Source organism: Halichoeres trimaculatus, unplaced genomic scaffold (genome assembly GCF_033239565.1).
Source record: "Halichoeres trimaculatus isolate MK-OKI-2021-1 unplaced genomic scaffold, fHalTri1.1 fHalTri1_scaffold_12, whole genome shotgun sequence".
Taxonomy (NCBI): Eukaryota; Metazoa; Chordata; class Actinopteri; order Labriformes; family Labridae; genus Halichoeres; species Halichoeres trimaculatus.
The window spans coordinates 7,311,760-7,329,895 of NW_027437190.1; the positions used below are offsets into that span (position 1 = coordinate 7,311,760).

The 18,136-nt window shown below is 39.4% G+C and overlaps 1 protein-coding gene across 2 annotated transcripts in view; it reads right to left on the bottom strand.

Annotated features, from left to right (window-relative positions):
• Positions 1-2,431: 2,431 nt before the first annotated feature.
• hace1 (HECT domain and ankyrin repeat containing E3 ubiquitin protein ligase 1) overlaps positions 2,432-18,136 on the bottom strand; it is a 34,676-nt gene continuing 18,971 nt past the window's right edge. For both annotated transcript variants that reach the window (XM_074683835.1, XM_074683834.1), the window contains 9 exons: positions 15,611-15,708; positions 15,449-15,536; positions 15,201-15,350; positions 13,434-13,630; positions 12,701-12,832; positions 10,016-10,114; positions 8,281-8,351; positions 8,090-8,203; positions 2,432-5,958 (listed from right to left, as the gene is read on the bottom strand). In XM_074683835.1, coding sequence (XP_074539936.1) covers positions 5,856-5,958; positions 8,090-8,203; positions 8,281-8,351; positions 10,016-10,114; positions 12,701-12,832; positions 13,434-13,630; positions 15,201-15,350; positions 15,449-15,536; positions 15,611-15,708 — 1,052 coding nt within the window. In that variant the 3' untranslated portion in view covers positions 2,432-5,855. The remainder of the gene's footprint in view (positions 5,959-8,089; positions 8,204-8,280; positions 8,352-10,015; positions 10,115-12,700; positions 12,833-13,433; positions 13,631-15,200; positions 15,351-15,448; positions 15,537-15,610; positions 15,709-18,136) is intronic.

Sequence of the window (18,136 nt, forward strand, 5' to 3'; positions counted from 1 at the left end):
GGAGCCAGAAATCAAGAGATATAGTGTGGAGTGACATTCAAAGAAAAGGCTGGAATCAAAGCCAGGCCGCCTGCTTTATCCCTCTGACTCATAGGAGTGACTGCAGTGAACAGCTATTTAAAGTCATTTTCTCCTAAATACAATGGTCTCTATGGTGGAGCTGCATGTCAGCCTCTGTGGTGCTCTCTGCTGCTCCATTCTTTAGAACTCCACTCAGTGGTCAGTTGTTGTAACTGCAACTAAATTTTCTTTGACTCCAAGATGTCTGACAGACAGCCACACTTATGGACCCTTGCTAGCATATCCTTTCAATCTTTGTCTTCCAAAAGAATTTTAGAGGTTAAAAACATACATGGCTGAATTGTTGATAAACATGAGCTAAAGAGCCAAAACACACTAAAGCCGCGTTTCCACCAAGCAGTCCGGGTCGGTTCGTCTCGGTACGGTGCGCTTTTAGCGGCGTTTCCACAGACTCATCCCCGGACAGATCCCTAAAAACCGAGACGAGCCGTCCCACTTTTTTGGGACCCTTTCGTATGGGTGCCAGACTGAACCGATCCGCTCTCGGGAGGTGGAGCAACACACTGCAGACTGTTGATTGGTCAAAAGAATCGTTACTTACCCTGACAGCAGCTGCATTTCTCCTTGCGGCACACAGACTTCTCTGAAACGAAGCTTGATGACACTTTGTAACAGAGAGTTACATGATAATCACAGAGAGGACGAAATGCTCCATGTCTTCCATCCGTGCTCTTTGTTTACTGTGTCGCGTTTTCTTCTTTGTTGGATTTAATCGCGGGGTAAGCTGCTACGGCGTCGCGCTATTGTTTACCAGCTGTGGCTTCCGGCATGCGGCTTACACGCCGCCCACCACGAGAGGGCACAGTTTGCTGTGGAAACACAAACGGGATGAGACTTTACTGTCCCAAACCGTCCCAAACCGTACTGAACCGACCCGTACTGCTTGGTGGAAACGCAGCTTAAGCCGCCCCCTTTGGTTGGTTAAAACATGATAAACTGCCCTCTTGTTGCAAAAATGTGCACTAAAGAGCCCTTCTGTTTTGTTTTGTTTTGTTTTGTTTTTTTATTTTTTTATTCTTTTTTGCCCCTTTGAATGTCTGTGCATGCCTCTGGTACCATCGAAGTACAAGTATTATTTTATGATTTTAGGAAATCAGAAGAGCATGATTAACCATGTGTCCACCAAAGTGGATATCATGAAACACCAAGCATTTTTCCAACACAACGTTAAAATATGTGAAAAATATGTTTAAATGTTTTGCAAAGCATAAAAAATAACAATTAACATGTTAAGAAGTCAAACATTTAAGCATGTTCATATCAGTCCTGCAATCTTGAAGAGCTAAAGAGACTCACAATAATTATGTTTTTCTTGTTGGAGATGTTTTGAAATACAGACTTGGCTTTAAGTCTCACAATGATGAGCGTTCTTTGTTGACCTATTCAGGTCCAAACATCAGGCCTATGCAAAGTTAAAATGTTTTTTTAAGTATGAAAAGCAATAAATATTCATGGAAATACCAAAAAAACACTTTTTTTTTTTTTTTTTTTTACATTTAGTTCATACTGTTTGATGAACCATTAGGCAAAAATCAAAACATTTTAAGTTTCAACAATTGATTCATTGTTTATGCACTGTTTTAATGAAATATAAGCTCCAAATGATTTACAAACTGTTAGAAAAAAAACAACAAACTTTTTTAACATCTGCCACAACATGCCAACTTTTGAGGTTGGGGTTGTACTTTTCCCTCTTAATCTCAACTCAATTTTTCCTATTTTACTGATTCTCTGTCATGACTAACAGAAAAAAAGACTGAATCTGATAGATAGTTTCAGATTTTCAGCAGGTTAAAGATGCAGGAAAATAACTGAACTCTTAAAAGCCATATTTCTCCATTTTCTTGCAATATTTAAGTACTCCTAGAAGTTTTCAAATCAGATGACTAAATTAGAAGCTCAAGAAAAATATCTTTATGTAAGCCTGTGAAGCATGGTTTGAAACAAAAGCAATGGTGGTGGTGGTTGTATTTTCCTGGTCCTCAGTGAGCCGTGCTGGTCAGAGTGTGCAGCGGGAGCAGCAGCAGAGGTTCAGTGGGTGTAATGTGATGTCAGAGCAGACCTGCAGCAGCTGCCCCACACTCTGAGAGACCGTCAGGGGCCATTTAGCACCAGAAGACCTGCTGCTCTTCACTGGTGACCCAACACAGCACTCACGCTGCGGACACATATGTCTGTCTGCACACACACACACATACACACACACAGCTGCTCATAACCTCTCCTCACACAAACATGAGGCCATTTCTTTCTCCTCTCTTCACATCACTGAACAGCAGGTCTGTCAAAAAACACATCCTTATTGGATTAATTTTGAAGTACAACATTTATTCATGGTAAAATACGTCATTTGATACTGAAGACATTTACAGAAATATGTATAAAGGCAGTTTACAAAAGCAGTTCAGTCCGGGCTTTGAAAACAATACTGATAGATCACATGAGACCAATATGTACACTTCCTTTACAAACCAAAGAGTAAAACACAAACATCTTGTCTCTTTTGGAACAAATACAGATTTTCAGCATGCTTTTGTTGGCAGAAATACAAATCAATTCAAAACGAATCCAGCGTTTAATGTTTGGCACAGCACGCCAAACGTGTCACATAGAAACCTTTTATGGCCTCTGGTTAACTCAACAGGTGTAATCGTGACAGAGGGAGACTGATGTTCATTCATGAAGCACAGATACAGATTACAGCAAAATGCTACAAATAAAAGAAATATCTCATACAGTAAAGCACATGGTGCGTGCATCAGATGCTGCAGGGAGGAACTGCAAATGAATGAAAAGCTGAGGGTCCAAAACCAAATGTCCATCCTTTCTTTTGTTTCCCCTTCTCTTTTGTTCTGATACAGTAAAGTCCAACTTCAGTCTGGACGTACAAAAACACGTTAACTGGGCCTCAGCTTTAATGCTCACGTATTTAATCAGGATTTTAAAAGAATGAGACACATTTGGACCCCTCTTCTTTCAGCCCAGAGTTTCAGGACTAGGATTCAAAAAAATAACCATCATTAAACTAAGTTATCTTTAGTATCGAAGTGAAAATCTAAAGAGAACAAAAACAAAACTGACACACTGATAATGAAGCCAAACTTTTAATGTTGGGGTCAGAACTGAAATAATTAAGAATAAGATTCACCTTTTCTGCTTCATCAAACTTTCAATCCTCAAACTTTCAAACTTATAATTTAACCTGTATTCTACTTTTTTCTTACGTCAGTCCTATAGCCTGACTTGTATCATTTCTTTAAAGATATGACTTATAATGCCTTCTCAAAATCCTCAGTACATTAAACTGGACATTTCACTTCATTTTCTAGTGTTTGACTTTGCTCATCTAGTTAGAATTAGAAATTAAAAGCTGCTTTTACAATTACTTTCCATTCACACATTGGTTTCATTTTCTCTGATTTTTTTTCTCTAAAAATTAATAAAGTAATAAAACAAAAGTTCCATTTTATGTTTGTCTGAAAGAAACCCAACAAACAAATTCAGAGAGAGAACACAGACTTAATCAACTGTCTTTTGCTAAAACAAAAGGGAACAACTTAAAAAAAATGCTCAGCTACTGAGAAATACAGCTTAAACTGAGTTAGCTATGCTGATATGCTCCTCTCAAGCCCCTCCCCCTTTGCCTAAATTTAGTTCCAAAATCAAGATGATGAAGGCTCAAATGCTAAATTTGCAGCTCCAAAGTAGTGAAACACACTGGTCTAGCAGTCTCGACAGACATTTGTGCAGTCTGAAGAAAGCAGATAAGAGGAGGAAGTCACAGCAACACAGTAAGGGCCTGTGTCCACTAACAGCATTTTCCTTTTTAGTGGCGGTAGCTTGATACAAAACCCCAAAAAGTTCAGCAGTTCAGTATTTTCACTTCCTACACTTCATCTAAATGATCACTCAAATAATCAGTCATTGAAAAGACAGAACTGTGGATATTAACCGTCAAAAACCACAGAGGGGGAAATCATCAAACTTGCATAACCAGGTGAAAAATTTCCAGAGCTGCTGCTAACAAACACAATTTCTTTGTCTTCTCTTTAAAATATGCCCTCAAACAACAGCAAAAAACAGAGCAAACTGAATTATTCAAAACAGAACTGACTGTCAAAGAAGTCCAAATGCTGTGTGATAACTTCCTTAACCCAGCAACAAGAAGCAAAGAAGCACGGAGGAATGAAAATGAGAACTTCCAGTGGACACAGGCCCTGCTGCAGAAGGTTTAGTCTCTTCTCATCGTCCTCTCATCGCTCTTTACTTTACCATTGAGTATGTACAAAGTTTTTTTCTACAAAGCAGAGATGATCTATGTTTCAAACACTAGTCTATTGGACATGTTTGGCTCAACAAAAATAAAGAAAAATGTTGTTGTTTTTGAATAAGTGCAATAAGTTTTTAAGAAAGAAAACCAAGGGCTTAAATAGATTTTGGCATAAACATTGGACAAGTGTTTGGAGGGAAGCTGCTGGCCCCAAAAGAACAAGAAATAACCAAACAAAGAGAAAGTGACAAAATAAATATATGTATTAAAAGTATTAAATCATTGATGTTTATTCATTCCTACTGGATGACTGTGCTGTTAAATATTTTGGGGTCTTAAAGGGATAGGGTACAGTAATATTCAGAAATGCTCTTTCAGTCAGTGTCAGCTGGCAGCAGGAAAACAGGCTGTAATGGCTGCAAAGTGATACTTCAGAGCCAAGCGTCACAAGAAACCTACAGAATGGATTCCTGTGGGAAAAGATCTTTTTCTTTACCAGATGTTACATCACTTGTTTCATGGAAACAGACCCTATCCGCAAAAACAGCGACTTCCCTCCTTAAAATCAGGAGGTGTTGGTTTTGTCCTGTCTGATTCAAAAGTAATGATCAGGTATTCTCAGTGATGTTGTGGCTTTGTTTCTTTAAGATCATTTTGGCTTCAAACGATACTTTAATGGCATGATAACACGATTAAATCAACCGATTGAGGCAAAGGTAGAGAGGAGGTAAAGTTCCTGTTAACACCAGTGTTTAGCATGAATGGGGAGAAAGACATAACAGCTGTCTGAGTTGAAAATCTTTTCCTCTTTCTAAAAGTCCCTTCCTCTCTCTGTAGAGATTCTTTCTGTACACTGAGATTAACAATCTAAATCTGTAAATGACAACAACAAGAACTTTTAGTGGATTAAGGATTATGTTGCAGACATTACAGCCTGTCTAGCTGCTGCAGGAACAAGTCTTTGTACTTTCTGTACCTTTAAAGCTCCAAAATAAGCAAAAGCAGGGAAAATAAGCGGGAAACGTTTCTATACATGTGATGATCTGCCACTGGCCCTTTAAAGGAATCTGTGATATGGATGCAACGCATTTTGATTGACTGCATGGTTGAAAATGAAAGGTCTTACATAGATAATCAGTAGTGTACATTCAGATATCCTGCTCAGGTGATTTATTGTGATAAATATTCTGTAAGAGGAGGAATCCTGGTATAAATGCTCTTTTCTCTTCAATAAGTAAATACATGAAAATTGTCAGACTTTAAGATTTTTTTTGCATAAGTTACCAGATACCAGCTTCGATCATATACCAGAAGATTTGGCACAGGTATGATGAGGTGAGATCCAGAACCAGATCCTGATTCAGGTCCTGATCAGTCTGTTGTCCCTCTGCATCCAGCAGCGTGTTCAGATGAATCTGGATTTCCCTTTTTCAGTCAGCAGGAGAAGAATCAGAGTGTCACATGGCTCTGCAGACACTCCCAACAGCAGGAAGTGATGTAATAATCACGCCATGGTGTACCCGTAGCTCCCACAATGCAGAGCAACCAGCAGCCGGTCTCTGAGGACCTCCAGGCTCGGGTACTCTGGGAGTTTCAGCATGTTGATGCTGCAGAGAGGAGAGAAAGAACAGAAGGAGGAGGAGGAGGACACGGTTAGGGGGGAGGAGGAGTGCTGATGTCTCTAACGTCTCCTGAAGAAAGACGTGCAGAGAGATGAATGACCTGTTGCACACTCCGCCACGCACAGACCCGTCCCTCATTTCAAACTGAGCCGTCTCTGCACAGAAGAGACGCACTGCCCTCTGGTGTTCAGAAATATACGTGAGGATGACGGTGAGCTACAGCTTGGGCAGCACTGAGAGTCTGTGTCAGGACAGATTATTTCACATGTCCAGAAATGCTCTGTCAGTTTTATAAATTGGAATAAGTTTGCAAATAAAAGATGATTTTTCTGACCTCTTTTCAACTAAATCTAACATCAGAGTGTAATAAACTGGAGGTTTGTAGGGCAAATAAAAACATTAAATATATATATTTTCTTGCTGCTTCAGTCTTTTGGTCACGGTGGATTTATTTTGGTGTGGAGCTTTTTGAGGGAATCTCACACTGTGGTTAATATTTTGGGAGCTCAGTGCTCCAGCTGCATAAAGAAAACAGCTGATTTCATCGACTGTTCAGAAACAGTACGGAAATACTTCAGACAGTAGAAGAGAGGTATGACTAAAATGAAAATATTTTCCACAACCCCTTTGTTTCCTTAATCCAGGAAATTACTAAAATCTGACACCACGGAGCAGCTGAAACTGAACTGTAGCAGTGTTTTTTTTGTTTTTGTTTTTTTTTGTTAACTGGTGACAAAGGTGGAAAAAACACCAAGAGAAATAAGTGTTTATACAGATCTGGCTGAAGTTTAAACAGTTTTGTTTACCAGAAGAAACAGCCCACAAGAGCATGTTTTAACATATTAGGCTGTGCCAATGGCATATTTTTTAAACGCTTTCCTGTATCTTCTCAAGTACAGCCACAGGTTAAAAAATCGGAATATACAAGAATAAAAAAGCTCCTGGATCTAAAAATGAAAAGTAAAAACCTTACCTTATTTCTTTAAACTTTGTTTTAGTGGTATCTGACAACAAATATAAAACAGCCGATGTACAATGTTTTCTAGACCTCCAGAAGATAATTTCTAAAAAGTTTTCAACAAATCTTTTTTCTCTTTATCAGCAGTGTTAGTGAGCTGTATAGTAGTTTCATCTCTTTGTTTTCAAAAGAAATTAACATCAGATTAAAAAGCTTTCACTCCCGACTCTACCTGACTGTATTCACTGATCAACACTTAACCTATAGTTGAAGGTAATGTGAAATAACAGTCTTCTCTATAAACCACTTTGAATCTGCCTGTAGTTCATGTTCACATTATTTTAATGAATTAAACTTTTGCAACATTTCAACACTGCAGAGCAGTTGGAGTCTGCACACAGGCAGTCTGTGGGGGCTTTGAATGTTTTTGATGAATATGGTTCATGCTTACTGTTTTGTTTATTATAACATTATTACAAGAAAAAAACAGACTTAGATATAATACAGAAAGGCACATTTCAAAACTTTCTGTGAAACAGACACAAGTGTACACAGCAAAGACGTCAGCCTGTCTTTAATGTTTTTGTCTCTCCATTTCTTGATAGAAGCTTAATTTTGATAAACTGAGGGATCACAACGTGTCAGTGACAGACACAGAGCATCCTGTCATCACATCAAGGGACGAGATGAAAATATATGAGCACAACACTGTTGGCTGTAACATTAGCCGGGGGCTAAAGTGGAAAAGTACTTAGGAGCACATGCACAGTCTGAACTAGTAAACACAGACAGCTGACATGGATCAAACTCAACACAAACATCAGCACAAAAACAGCCTGTCCATGTTCGAATGTTTTATAGCTTCATTTTGTAGTTTATCACCCCCCCTTAATTCAAATTATGTCACCACACATATCTACGGCTCACAAGACTTGAGGTTAAAAATCTGGATAAGTCCAGAGCAACATCACGACTTTTGCTTATCGGGGTCATTTCATTTTGTTTCTTCTGAGAATAACACCAGCTGAAAAATGTAATAACCTCGGTGTTAAACTGTCAGATGCTAACAATAATTTATTAATAACTGTCTGGATCTTGAATTATAGCTTTATATCCGCACAGATGTAAAAAAAAAAAAAAAACTGAAGGAGTAGTTACCATGTACTGGAGGTAGGCAGCAGGTTGGAGGTGTACGGCACTGCAGCAACAGTGAACTTCTGTAAACCACTTCCCCCCATCAGGAAGGCAAAGCCCCCGTGAGGAACTCTGGAACTGATAGAGAAGGACGGTTCCTAAAACACACTTTTTTTCCAGATGAAGAAACAGTGAAAATTAAAAAAAAAACTCACCTTCCTGTGACAAACTGGAGCAGCAGGACTCGTTCCTCCTGAGTCAGGCTCTTCACCACCTCCCAGAACCACTGAAAGAAAAGATGTAGGTGAATGAGGAGAGAGGTGTCACAAATCACTCTGTTACCTGTCACAGCTGCTTCTGTGGTAAGAGAAGATACTCCCCATTGTGTTTACAAAAAGTACAATGCATGCTGATCACAAGCAAAACCCAAAGTTATGACTGAACGTGATGCTATTACTGAATCTGGTGCACCACTCATCCCTTGTTCTAAATACACTATTCTCTGTGGTGTTTAAATAGGGGGTATTTTGTTTTTTTAAGGGCTTTATTCTGTCCCTCTGATACTCTTGTAGTAGCTTTACATTTTTCACAGCTCAAAAAAATCCCAATTTCTCTCAGCTCGACAAACCCCTTCCCTCTGATTGGCCATCCCACTGAAGGCCTGTCAAGGGGAGGGACTAAGGGCAGACCTTGGTGTTTGAGGCCCAACCCTCAAACTTGTCATGAACCAATTATGAGATACTTATATGATGACCTTAACAGTTCAGCAAGTCTTATGGAGATCTACTTTCAGAAAGGAGTGTTTTGATCAGTTTACAGACAGATTGAGGGTTTTCTACAACAAATGAACATGTAGAGGTTACAAAATCTGCACTTCTTAAGTCTGAACATCCACCATTGTAACCTTACATCCCTGTTTAAAATATAAGAAGGCAGAATACCCACTCTTTCATTAATTTATTGTATGTGCGATCCTGTGTCTTTATAGAGAGCAACATGGTTAAAAGAGCACTGTTGTGTAGAGGAGGGGGCTGGGCCTGAAGGCAAAGATCAGGAGCTCAGAGTAGAGATACTGTCCTTCCACTCAAAAAGACTCAGTGAAGAGTGAAGAGTCTTTTGATGAAGATGTGTAATGAATGCCTTTCTTTAAAGGTCCTTCAGGTTTGTCTTACTGGGGTAGACCCAAATCTCACTGAGCTCACTTCAGAGAAGCAGAAAACAAGGGGCAGATGTTGGGCCATGTTGTAAAGAAAGAAATACACCCAACACCACACGTATGTCAAAGAATATTACCAAAGGAATGGGCTCTCTGAAGACAAAGTAAAACAAAACTGGTGTTAGGGTCAGATTTTCTCAAATGATCTCCATGAAGTCTAGGATGGCCTTTCCTGTAGATCTCCCGAACTTACTGTTTCATTTTCTGTATATGCAATAAAATAAATCAATAACTCGATCCGTGTGGTGAACCGTTTCAGAAGTTGATGGATGAGCCTCTGTTCAAGTTTTTGTCAGGCTTCTTATACACCTCGTTAATCCCTTTCACACCCACACTAAAAAAAAAATGAAAATGAATAAAAATAAAAGAGTGTAAACTTTGCTAAAGTCTTATAAGAGTGTAAGTATCAACCCTGCAGGTAGATCTCACTCCCTGAATAAACACAAACACCTTCTGACAGACTCTGAACACTGAACCAGCGCTTCAGCTTTTAATGACACTTTGTTTTCTGGACAACATTAAAAAATCAACACTCTTGACGCACAGGAGGATTCAGAAAAGTCTGAATGAACTTATCTCTGTGGTCTGACATTAAAAGATTTCGATGAGCTGCAAGAATCGAACAAACACCATCTAACATTTGGACAATGTAAACTGTAAATCCAGATTTGAAACTGAAACATGATGATTTCACCTGAGAGGATCATCGACAGTCTAACAGGAGAAAGTCTCACCTTGATGACCGGCTCCTGAGGATCGTAGCCGCTGGTGTACTCTGTGTTCTTGCACCAATCCTGAACATCGATCTCTGGCATCCCTGAAAGCAGGAGCTCCTGAGAACACACAAACACACACATACACACACATACACACAGTTTGAGGAAATAATCCTGCTAAAAACATGTCAAAACGAGTAACAGCACAGTTAGGAGTTGGTCAGCTGGAGTCAGGATGAGAGCAGGGTATGACAGTAGGTTAACTCTGAACCAGGGCTAACCTTTTGGGATGTGAAGCCTAAAGCACTAGCCAATCAAACGATGATAACTGCATCTTTCTTATTTTGACATTCTGCTGCTAACAGAGTCTTCTTTAACCTGACCTTCACATGAAACTGAGGCCAGAAAAAACGAACCTTTTGGGGTTTTTATGCTCCAGTTTGTGTTTTTTTGGTGATTCTGGGTAACCTGGAGCTGATAACCAGCCCCCCTGTGGCAGCAACCACTTATCCAGACCCTGGACGGGGTGAGGTTCTCCATGTTGAGTCGAATAAAGCCACAGGCCCCACTCCTTTCTTTTTCTTTTTCTGTTTCTGTTTTTTTCTTCTTTTTTTTTTCTTTTTCTTTTTATTTTCTTTTTCTTTTTCTTCTTCTTCTTCTTCTTCTTCTTCTTATTATTATTATTATTATCATGATAATTGTTGTTCTTCTTCTCCCTTTTAATATTTTTCTTATTTTTATTCTTCTTATTCTTATTTTTCTATCTTTTGTTGTTTATCTTGTGCTATCTTGTGCAATCCTATCAAATGAAAGAAAAAACACTAACACGTTCCAGAAAAGATGAAATTTGACGTCATCTTTACGGTTTCATCCAAAGCATGCTTTCAGAAACTTGTTTAATCATTGCTTTGATCTTGACTTTGAAGTCAAAGCTTGCATTGTTGTGCAAAGCTTGAAATATTTACAGTCTGGTATACGATCTACAGAATGACTCAACGTCATCTCTTTTATTTCCTGCTGTGCCATTTTCCTCAAGACACAGAAAAAAATGTGCTCAAACTGTGTCTCCTCTGTTGGTTCATGAGATACCCGGTTAGTCTCAGTCTGAACCTGGGGTGTTATGACACACGAACAGTACAGTATAAAGTGCGTCCTCCTCTTTATCCTTCAGAGTGTGGCTGTGCTGACAGCAGCTGATCAGAGACAAACAGCTGTCCTGCTGCAATGACAGAATGACCGAGACATGTCCAACAAATCCAGGACGGGATAATCATCATGCTACACTATCGATCCTCACGCAGCCAGGACGGGAAATCTGCCGACACACACAGAAAAAAAAAATCTAATGGAGTCAGACGAGAGGGAGGGGCTTCAAGGTCAGCACAGCCCAACACGCCAAAACACGGCGAATCAATCCACAGCCCAGAGGGGGCGGAGCCAGAGGGGAGGGAAGAGTGAGAGGAAAGAGATCAGGAAGGATGAGAGGAGGAGGTAAAGGTGAAGCTGAAGGAGGCAAAAAAGAGGAAGAGAAGGAAACTGAGGAGGGGAAGAATGGGTGAAAGAAAAGTAGGAACAGGAGGTGAAAAGTAGGGATGGAGAGGAAGTTTGTGAAAAGAAGCATTATTAAAGAGTTAGAGAACAGAGGAATGAGTGGAAGAAGAGGTGAAGGAAGAAAAAGAGAAGAATGAGGCAAGAAGGAAGAAAAGGAAGAAGGCGGCGGAGAAGGAGGAGAAGGAGTTAAAGTCTAGGATGTCAACAGAGAAGAAAGAGAGGAAGCAATAAAAACAGAAGAAGAAGGAAAAGAAAATGACAGGAAGGAATAAAAGGAGGTGAGGAAACAAGGAAATTGAGAGCAGGAGGTGAAAGTGGAGGAAAAATAGGAAATGATGAGTGGGAATAGAAGAAGAGGACGTGGGGAAGGGGGGGCAGAAGGTGGGATGGGTAGAAGAGGAAGATGGACAGAAGGAGAAGAAGATGACAAGAAAATAAGAGGAGAAGGGAGGAAATGCTTAAAAGAGAAGTGGAGGAAGAGGTGTGCGAGGAGGTTTAGGAAAGGTGGAAGGAGAGGAGGGAAGAAAATATGGAGGAGGAAAGTGGGAGGGTGAGGAGGATGGTAAAGGAAGAGAAAGAGTAAAAAGGTAGAGGAGGAGAGGAAGAAGAGGGGAAACTAGAGCAGGTGACAGATGAGGAAGAGGAGTGATGACAGAGGTGAGGAGGAAAAGGAACCAAGCTTTGAGGAGAAAAAGGAGGAGAGGGGGAGAAGAAGGAGGTAAAGAAGAATAAGAAAGTACAGGAGGTAAAGGGCAAGGCCTGTGGAAGTTGATGTGAGGAAAAGTAGAAAAAGGGGAAGGAGGAGGAGAGGAGGAGAAACGATGACCGAAAAAATGAGAGAGGACAAGGAGAGAGGTGATGAAAAGGAGCAGTCTGAGGTGAGAGGGTGGGGAGAAGGAGACTGGGGAGGTGGGGAAAAAATCAAGAAGAGGAAGAAAGGATGGAGAAGAAGAGGGGAAGGAAGACAGGAAGTCAAAAAAGGGAGAGAAAATGAAGACAAGACATGGCTGAAGAGGTGGAAGTAAAGGAGAAAGGAGACAATGAGATGGAAAGGAAGAGAAAGAAGTAAGTGGAAAGGGAGAAGAGGGATAAAGTGAAGAAAAAGAAGGGAGAGGGAAAAGGAGGAGGATGAGGAGGAGCAGTAAGTCTCACCAGTTCATACTCGTCAAAGAGCTGGATGAGTGATGGGGGGATGAAGGTGTGGAAGCCCATCAGGAAGGCGTTTATCTGAGGCTGGATGGCCCGAGTCATCCTCAGCTCTGTCACCAGCTGGACGTACTCCGCCTGACACACACACACACACACACACACACACACACACACACACACACACACACACACACACACACACACACACACACACACACAGATCAGAGTGTGATAAAACAGGAGAGAGAGCTCATGCTGTTGTAAGATCACAGTGCCCTCTGCAGGATCTCTGTGGTACTGCGCGCTCTAATTAGGAGCTTCCAGACGATGAGCTGCAGGAGAAAAATCAATCGCTCACAGGAGACAAACTGAGGGGGAAAATACTGCAGGAGAACTTCAGCTGGTCATTAACGACACCTTCAGACACATAAACAGTGCAAACTTTAAATCTACAACTCCAAGCTCTCTCCTGACTCCTAACAGGTAAAAACTTTAATAAGTGACTTTTAATGGCTGAAGAGCAAAAATTAAATAAGTCAAGAAGTTTTTATCCATGACTAATTTAAGTCAGGCGTACAGATATGGCTCTAAATAAAGTAGATCCTGAGTTGATCATCTGTTAACCTGGCATGTTTTGTGTTCAGCTATGACTCCCAACAAGAAAACCATTTGAGTTGTGATGTTTCCCATGACTTTCCCCTCGCCCTCAGCTCCCCTTCAGCCCACGCCTCCTCACCTTGTTGTCCTGTGTAACCAGAATGCTGATCCCTCCAGGTTTGAGCGGCACTTCCTCCATCGCTCCAAACACGTCGGTCTCCACTGAGAAGGTGAGCTCCAGACCTAGATCACTGATGTCGTTGTCCAGGATCCACTGCAGGTTTTTAGCATACTCTGGATCGATGGATGCCACGTCTTGGTAGTTGACTGGGATACCTGAACCACACACACACAGAAATATTATTGTTCATATGGTACATAAAATATAACCGTTAGATCCAGCTGTTTAAATGACTTAATGTGAGTCAATTTAATTCAGATTTAGAAATCTACATCCTATTAGTCCTGAGTGTTTTTAGATTAACCTGATCCACATACAGACACACTTTGTCAATACTTTTACATAAAGCTGCTTTTATTCCTTCTCAGACCAAATCACAGGCAGAATATATAATTTCCTTTATTTGAATTGTTTTGGTTTTTTAACTTTTGTAGTTTTTTCCTCTTTTATTTTGCAAAACCGTGTGTTGAAAAGTCCTTCAACATTTAATATTATCTATAATTTTTATCATAAGGGGCACTGACTTCAGCACAAATCTACAGATTCTCTCAGCCCTTTTGGACCAAACACACTACATTTGATATTATGATACTACAATAAAAGTTATTAAAATACTGTTATAAAATTTATAAAGAATCAACATTTTTGAATAAATGTTTTTTTTTCCTTTGATCTATTTAAAGCTCCTGTGAGGAACTTCTGGTTTGCATTGTTTTTGGCGCCCCCTCTGGACACAGATAATTTCACTGCTTGGTTGATCAGGATTTAATCTGCTGATGAATCTGTTGTCTTTTGGCGGTCAAACATCATCCATCATGAATCTTTTCTGTGCTCTGTAGGTTGTTATAACTCGGTTTGTCTACAATGAGCCCTGTTACATGAAAAAGTGTGATTTCAGAGGGCGAGTGCACCTCTTATCATTTGTGTATCCAGAGAATAATGCAATTTTTTTTGCAAAGAATCAAAGTCAACAGATAGTTTACTAAATTGTTTTTATTGCAAGAAATATTGTCCACCATTCACTCTGATCATTAAATGTGCAATCAAGAAAGTCAGTTCATCCTACATCGTTTTTATAAATATCCACCATTCACTCTGATTATCGTTCATTTTGTCTACTGTTTATGAGCTAGGCGATGTTAAGTTTCCGTTGCTGCGGTTACCAACTACTGTTTGATCCAGCAGAGTAATTTAGAACAATCAGACTATTTGACCAGAACTTCTGTTCAAGGTGTCCATTATCACCTTTTAACTGACACCCTGCAGCCAATCAGAATCAAGTATTCACCCAGACCATGGTACAAGGAGGTTTTACCTGATTGATAAACAATATTGGAATCCCTCATCTAATCTGATTGAGAACATGTTATTTTTATCACTTTTACATTTTGATCCTAATATCCAGTTAGTTCAAAAGCAGTCTGGTCTAACTACTTTTGAACTGCTGGATCCCAGATCACTCCTCTGGACACTGCAGATTATTTCTGACTCTGTTTCTCTTTCAGTGTTCGAATAGTAGAAATTAAGAAATCACTAAGACTGCAGCAATGTGTGTGTGTTTTGAAGTTAAAGGTCATTTGTGATAGAAATCATTTAGGATTAAAGACCAAATACTACAAACCATCATCACACAGCTCCACACACAGCCCCACACACAGCCCCACACACAGCTCCTCACACAGCTCCTCACACAGCTCCACACAAAGCCTCACCACCGTCTCTTACCCAGTATGTGTTTGTAGAAGGAACGGGTGAAGTAGATGTTGACCAGCTGTCTGTGATACAGAGCCAGACCCAGGATCTGACCCGCGAACCTGAAGTAGTTCAGGTGGTCTGGGTTCACTGATGAGTTACTGTTGGGCTGAAAGGTGGTGCCTGCAGATCACACACACAGACAGAGAAACACAGTTAAACCAAGAGGAAAGACTTTGGCTTTGGAGTTCATTGCTGTTAAAAAGAAGAACATCTCGTACCATCAGCTGACTGCGTGAACAGGCCGTAGTCTGGGTTAATGATCTCATTGGACAGGATGTCGAACCACTCCCTCACCACACCCTGACCCTGTAACACAAAGCACAACATTCTGACCGCTGTGGATTAAAGAGACGCTGAGGTTCAGCTGCAGGGAAACCCACCATGCCCTCCTCTCCGTGGAACCGGACAGCGATGCCCTGTTTCAGCTTCTCGTTGGTCGACTTTGACACCATCTCACAGCTGCTCCTGAATATGGAGTCTGTCAGTGAAACACAGAAATATGATTAGAATACACATTTCTGCATTCTTCCAGTCATTTCTTTTTGTAAACAAACCCCCGGCATCTTCCTGGAGTCTACACACCTACAAATATCTGTCCACCAGCTGTGTTTGGATGAACTTTGCTGCTGTTTCCAGCTGCTGTAGGATTTTTAAACCGTTAAAAAAATACATGTTTAATAGTAATTTTAGAGACAATAGCTGATTAGTGTGCTCAGTCATCACCAAGAGGTCAGGTGTGAGTTGAAGTGTGTCAAAATTGGGATTTTTCTGTCATTAAAAAAAAAGTAGAGCGGTCCACCATGGAAAATATTCAGTTAACAGAAAACCTACAGTAGTATGAGTAGTATGTGTTGTATGCGTGCTACGCCTAGTGATCCATAACTCCATCTGTGGTTGTCTGAGACAGTAACGTGTCTTTTGGAACTCTAAGTCATGAAACACAAAAACCCATTGTGTATCATTATAGGTTTCAAAATATGACTGATACTTTTTTTAAACTACATGGTTCAATACATCATAACATCAGTGTGTACATTTTCCTTTTAAACCAACAGGATTTTACCACACTGACTTACACACTCAAATTAAAAATGCAAATCAGGAATTGGTGAAAGCTGCAGATGGTTTAAACTCAATAAGCTCCCATTTAATATTAAAAAGTCAGATTTTATTGTGTTTGCTGTGAGAAGCAGGAGGTTAAGGAGGTTTATTAGCATGTCAAAAAAGGGAATGAAACATGCATTTGTTGCAAAAAAAAACATTTAAAGTTGGCAATGTTCTCTAAGCAACAGAAGCCTCTACTCTGCTTTTAAAAAAAGTTTGAGTAAAGTATTTAAGTAATTAACTGTTTCTTGTTTCCTTTTATAGTAAATTTATTTTTAGTTCAGTTATTTGATCACCTTGTTCATCGTCATGTGTGGTTCCAGCTGCTGTGTTTTGACTGTAGTTGTGTTTCCTGAGAAAGGTTAGGTCCAAATAGGAATGGGTATCTTTCACATTTGAAACGATACGGTACTGATGCCCAGTACCCGGCAATCAGTACACGTACTCAACGGTACCAATTTTCGGTACTTTTTTGTGTTTATGCGGTAAAAACTATCAAATTGTTTTTATTATTCAAATCTTTTTTTTTTTTCAATTTACAGGGTATATGCTAAAATCCTGAGGTTGATTTCAATACCTTTTTAAGACTTTTTCAAAAACCTTTAAAAAAGTTTTAAGACTTTATCACAACTTTCAGTTGTTGTTGGCATCTACTTTTTAACAGTTGTAGTTTACATTTTTACAGAAATGATTTAAGCTAAGGAGGAATAAAGCTTGAAAGAACAAATGAAACTAAAGGCAGGTTTATCAACACTCCCACAACAAGAAACAGCAGTTATTCAAGGCCAGCTTGCTGAAGAAAATGAGAAATTATTTTATCATTTTTAAAACGTAGGATATGTGCCAGAGATAGTGTGATTTGCTTCAATATCGTATTTAATTTCTCTTTATGAAACTAGAAATTACGTTAATTTAAAGCTGGTGTTTATTCCGCTAACAATCCTTATTGTTGTATTTTATTGTAACTAGAGTCTTTGTGTATTTTTTTTATTTTATTCTTTTTTATTTTTGTATTTTTCGACTGACTCCATCAATTTCTGCTGTTAACACAACAATTTTCCAGTTTGGGATCAATTAAGTCACTCTATTCTTTTTTATTCGATTCTATTTTAGAACTTTATCTGCTGACTGTTTAACGTCCCAATCAGGGGACAGTTGCAAGGAGGAAAATAAATATTCATGGATATTTTTTGGGTCAAAGCTTGAATACCTATGAAACTTAATACCTCATAGAACCACAATTAAGACTTTTTAATACTTTTTAAGGCCCTTAATTTTCCCAAAATTGATTTATCAACTTTTAATACTTTTTAAGACCCCGCGGACACCCTGATTTAACATATTTATTCTTCAGTATATAACCTTGCAATGCTGTGTTCATGTCCAGCATGGAAAATCGCCTACTTTTACACTCCCTCACGGTCACAAGGATGTGTTTAGGTACCTAAACATGGTACCTTTTAATTTTACATGAACCGGTACCCGGTACTTTTGACAGAATTCAGTCGGTACCAATAAAAGTTCTTAATTTGGTTCCCATCCCTATGTGCATGTAAAATAAAATAAAATAAAGATAGATAGATAGATAGATAGATAGATAGATAGATAGATAGATAGATAGATAGATAGATAGATAGATAGATAGATAGATAGATAGATAGATAGATAGATAGATAGATTGATTGATTGATAATCAAATCAATCTTTTATTTTTCAACTGATGCTGACTATTTGAAAAAGCTATTAATTGATCCATTCTAGTTTTAATGGTATCAAAGCAAAAACACGCCCATACAGTTAAA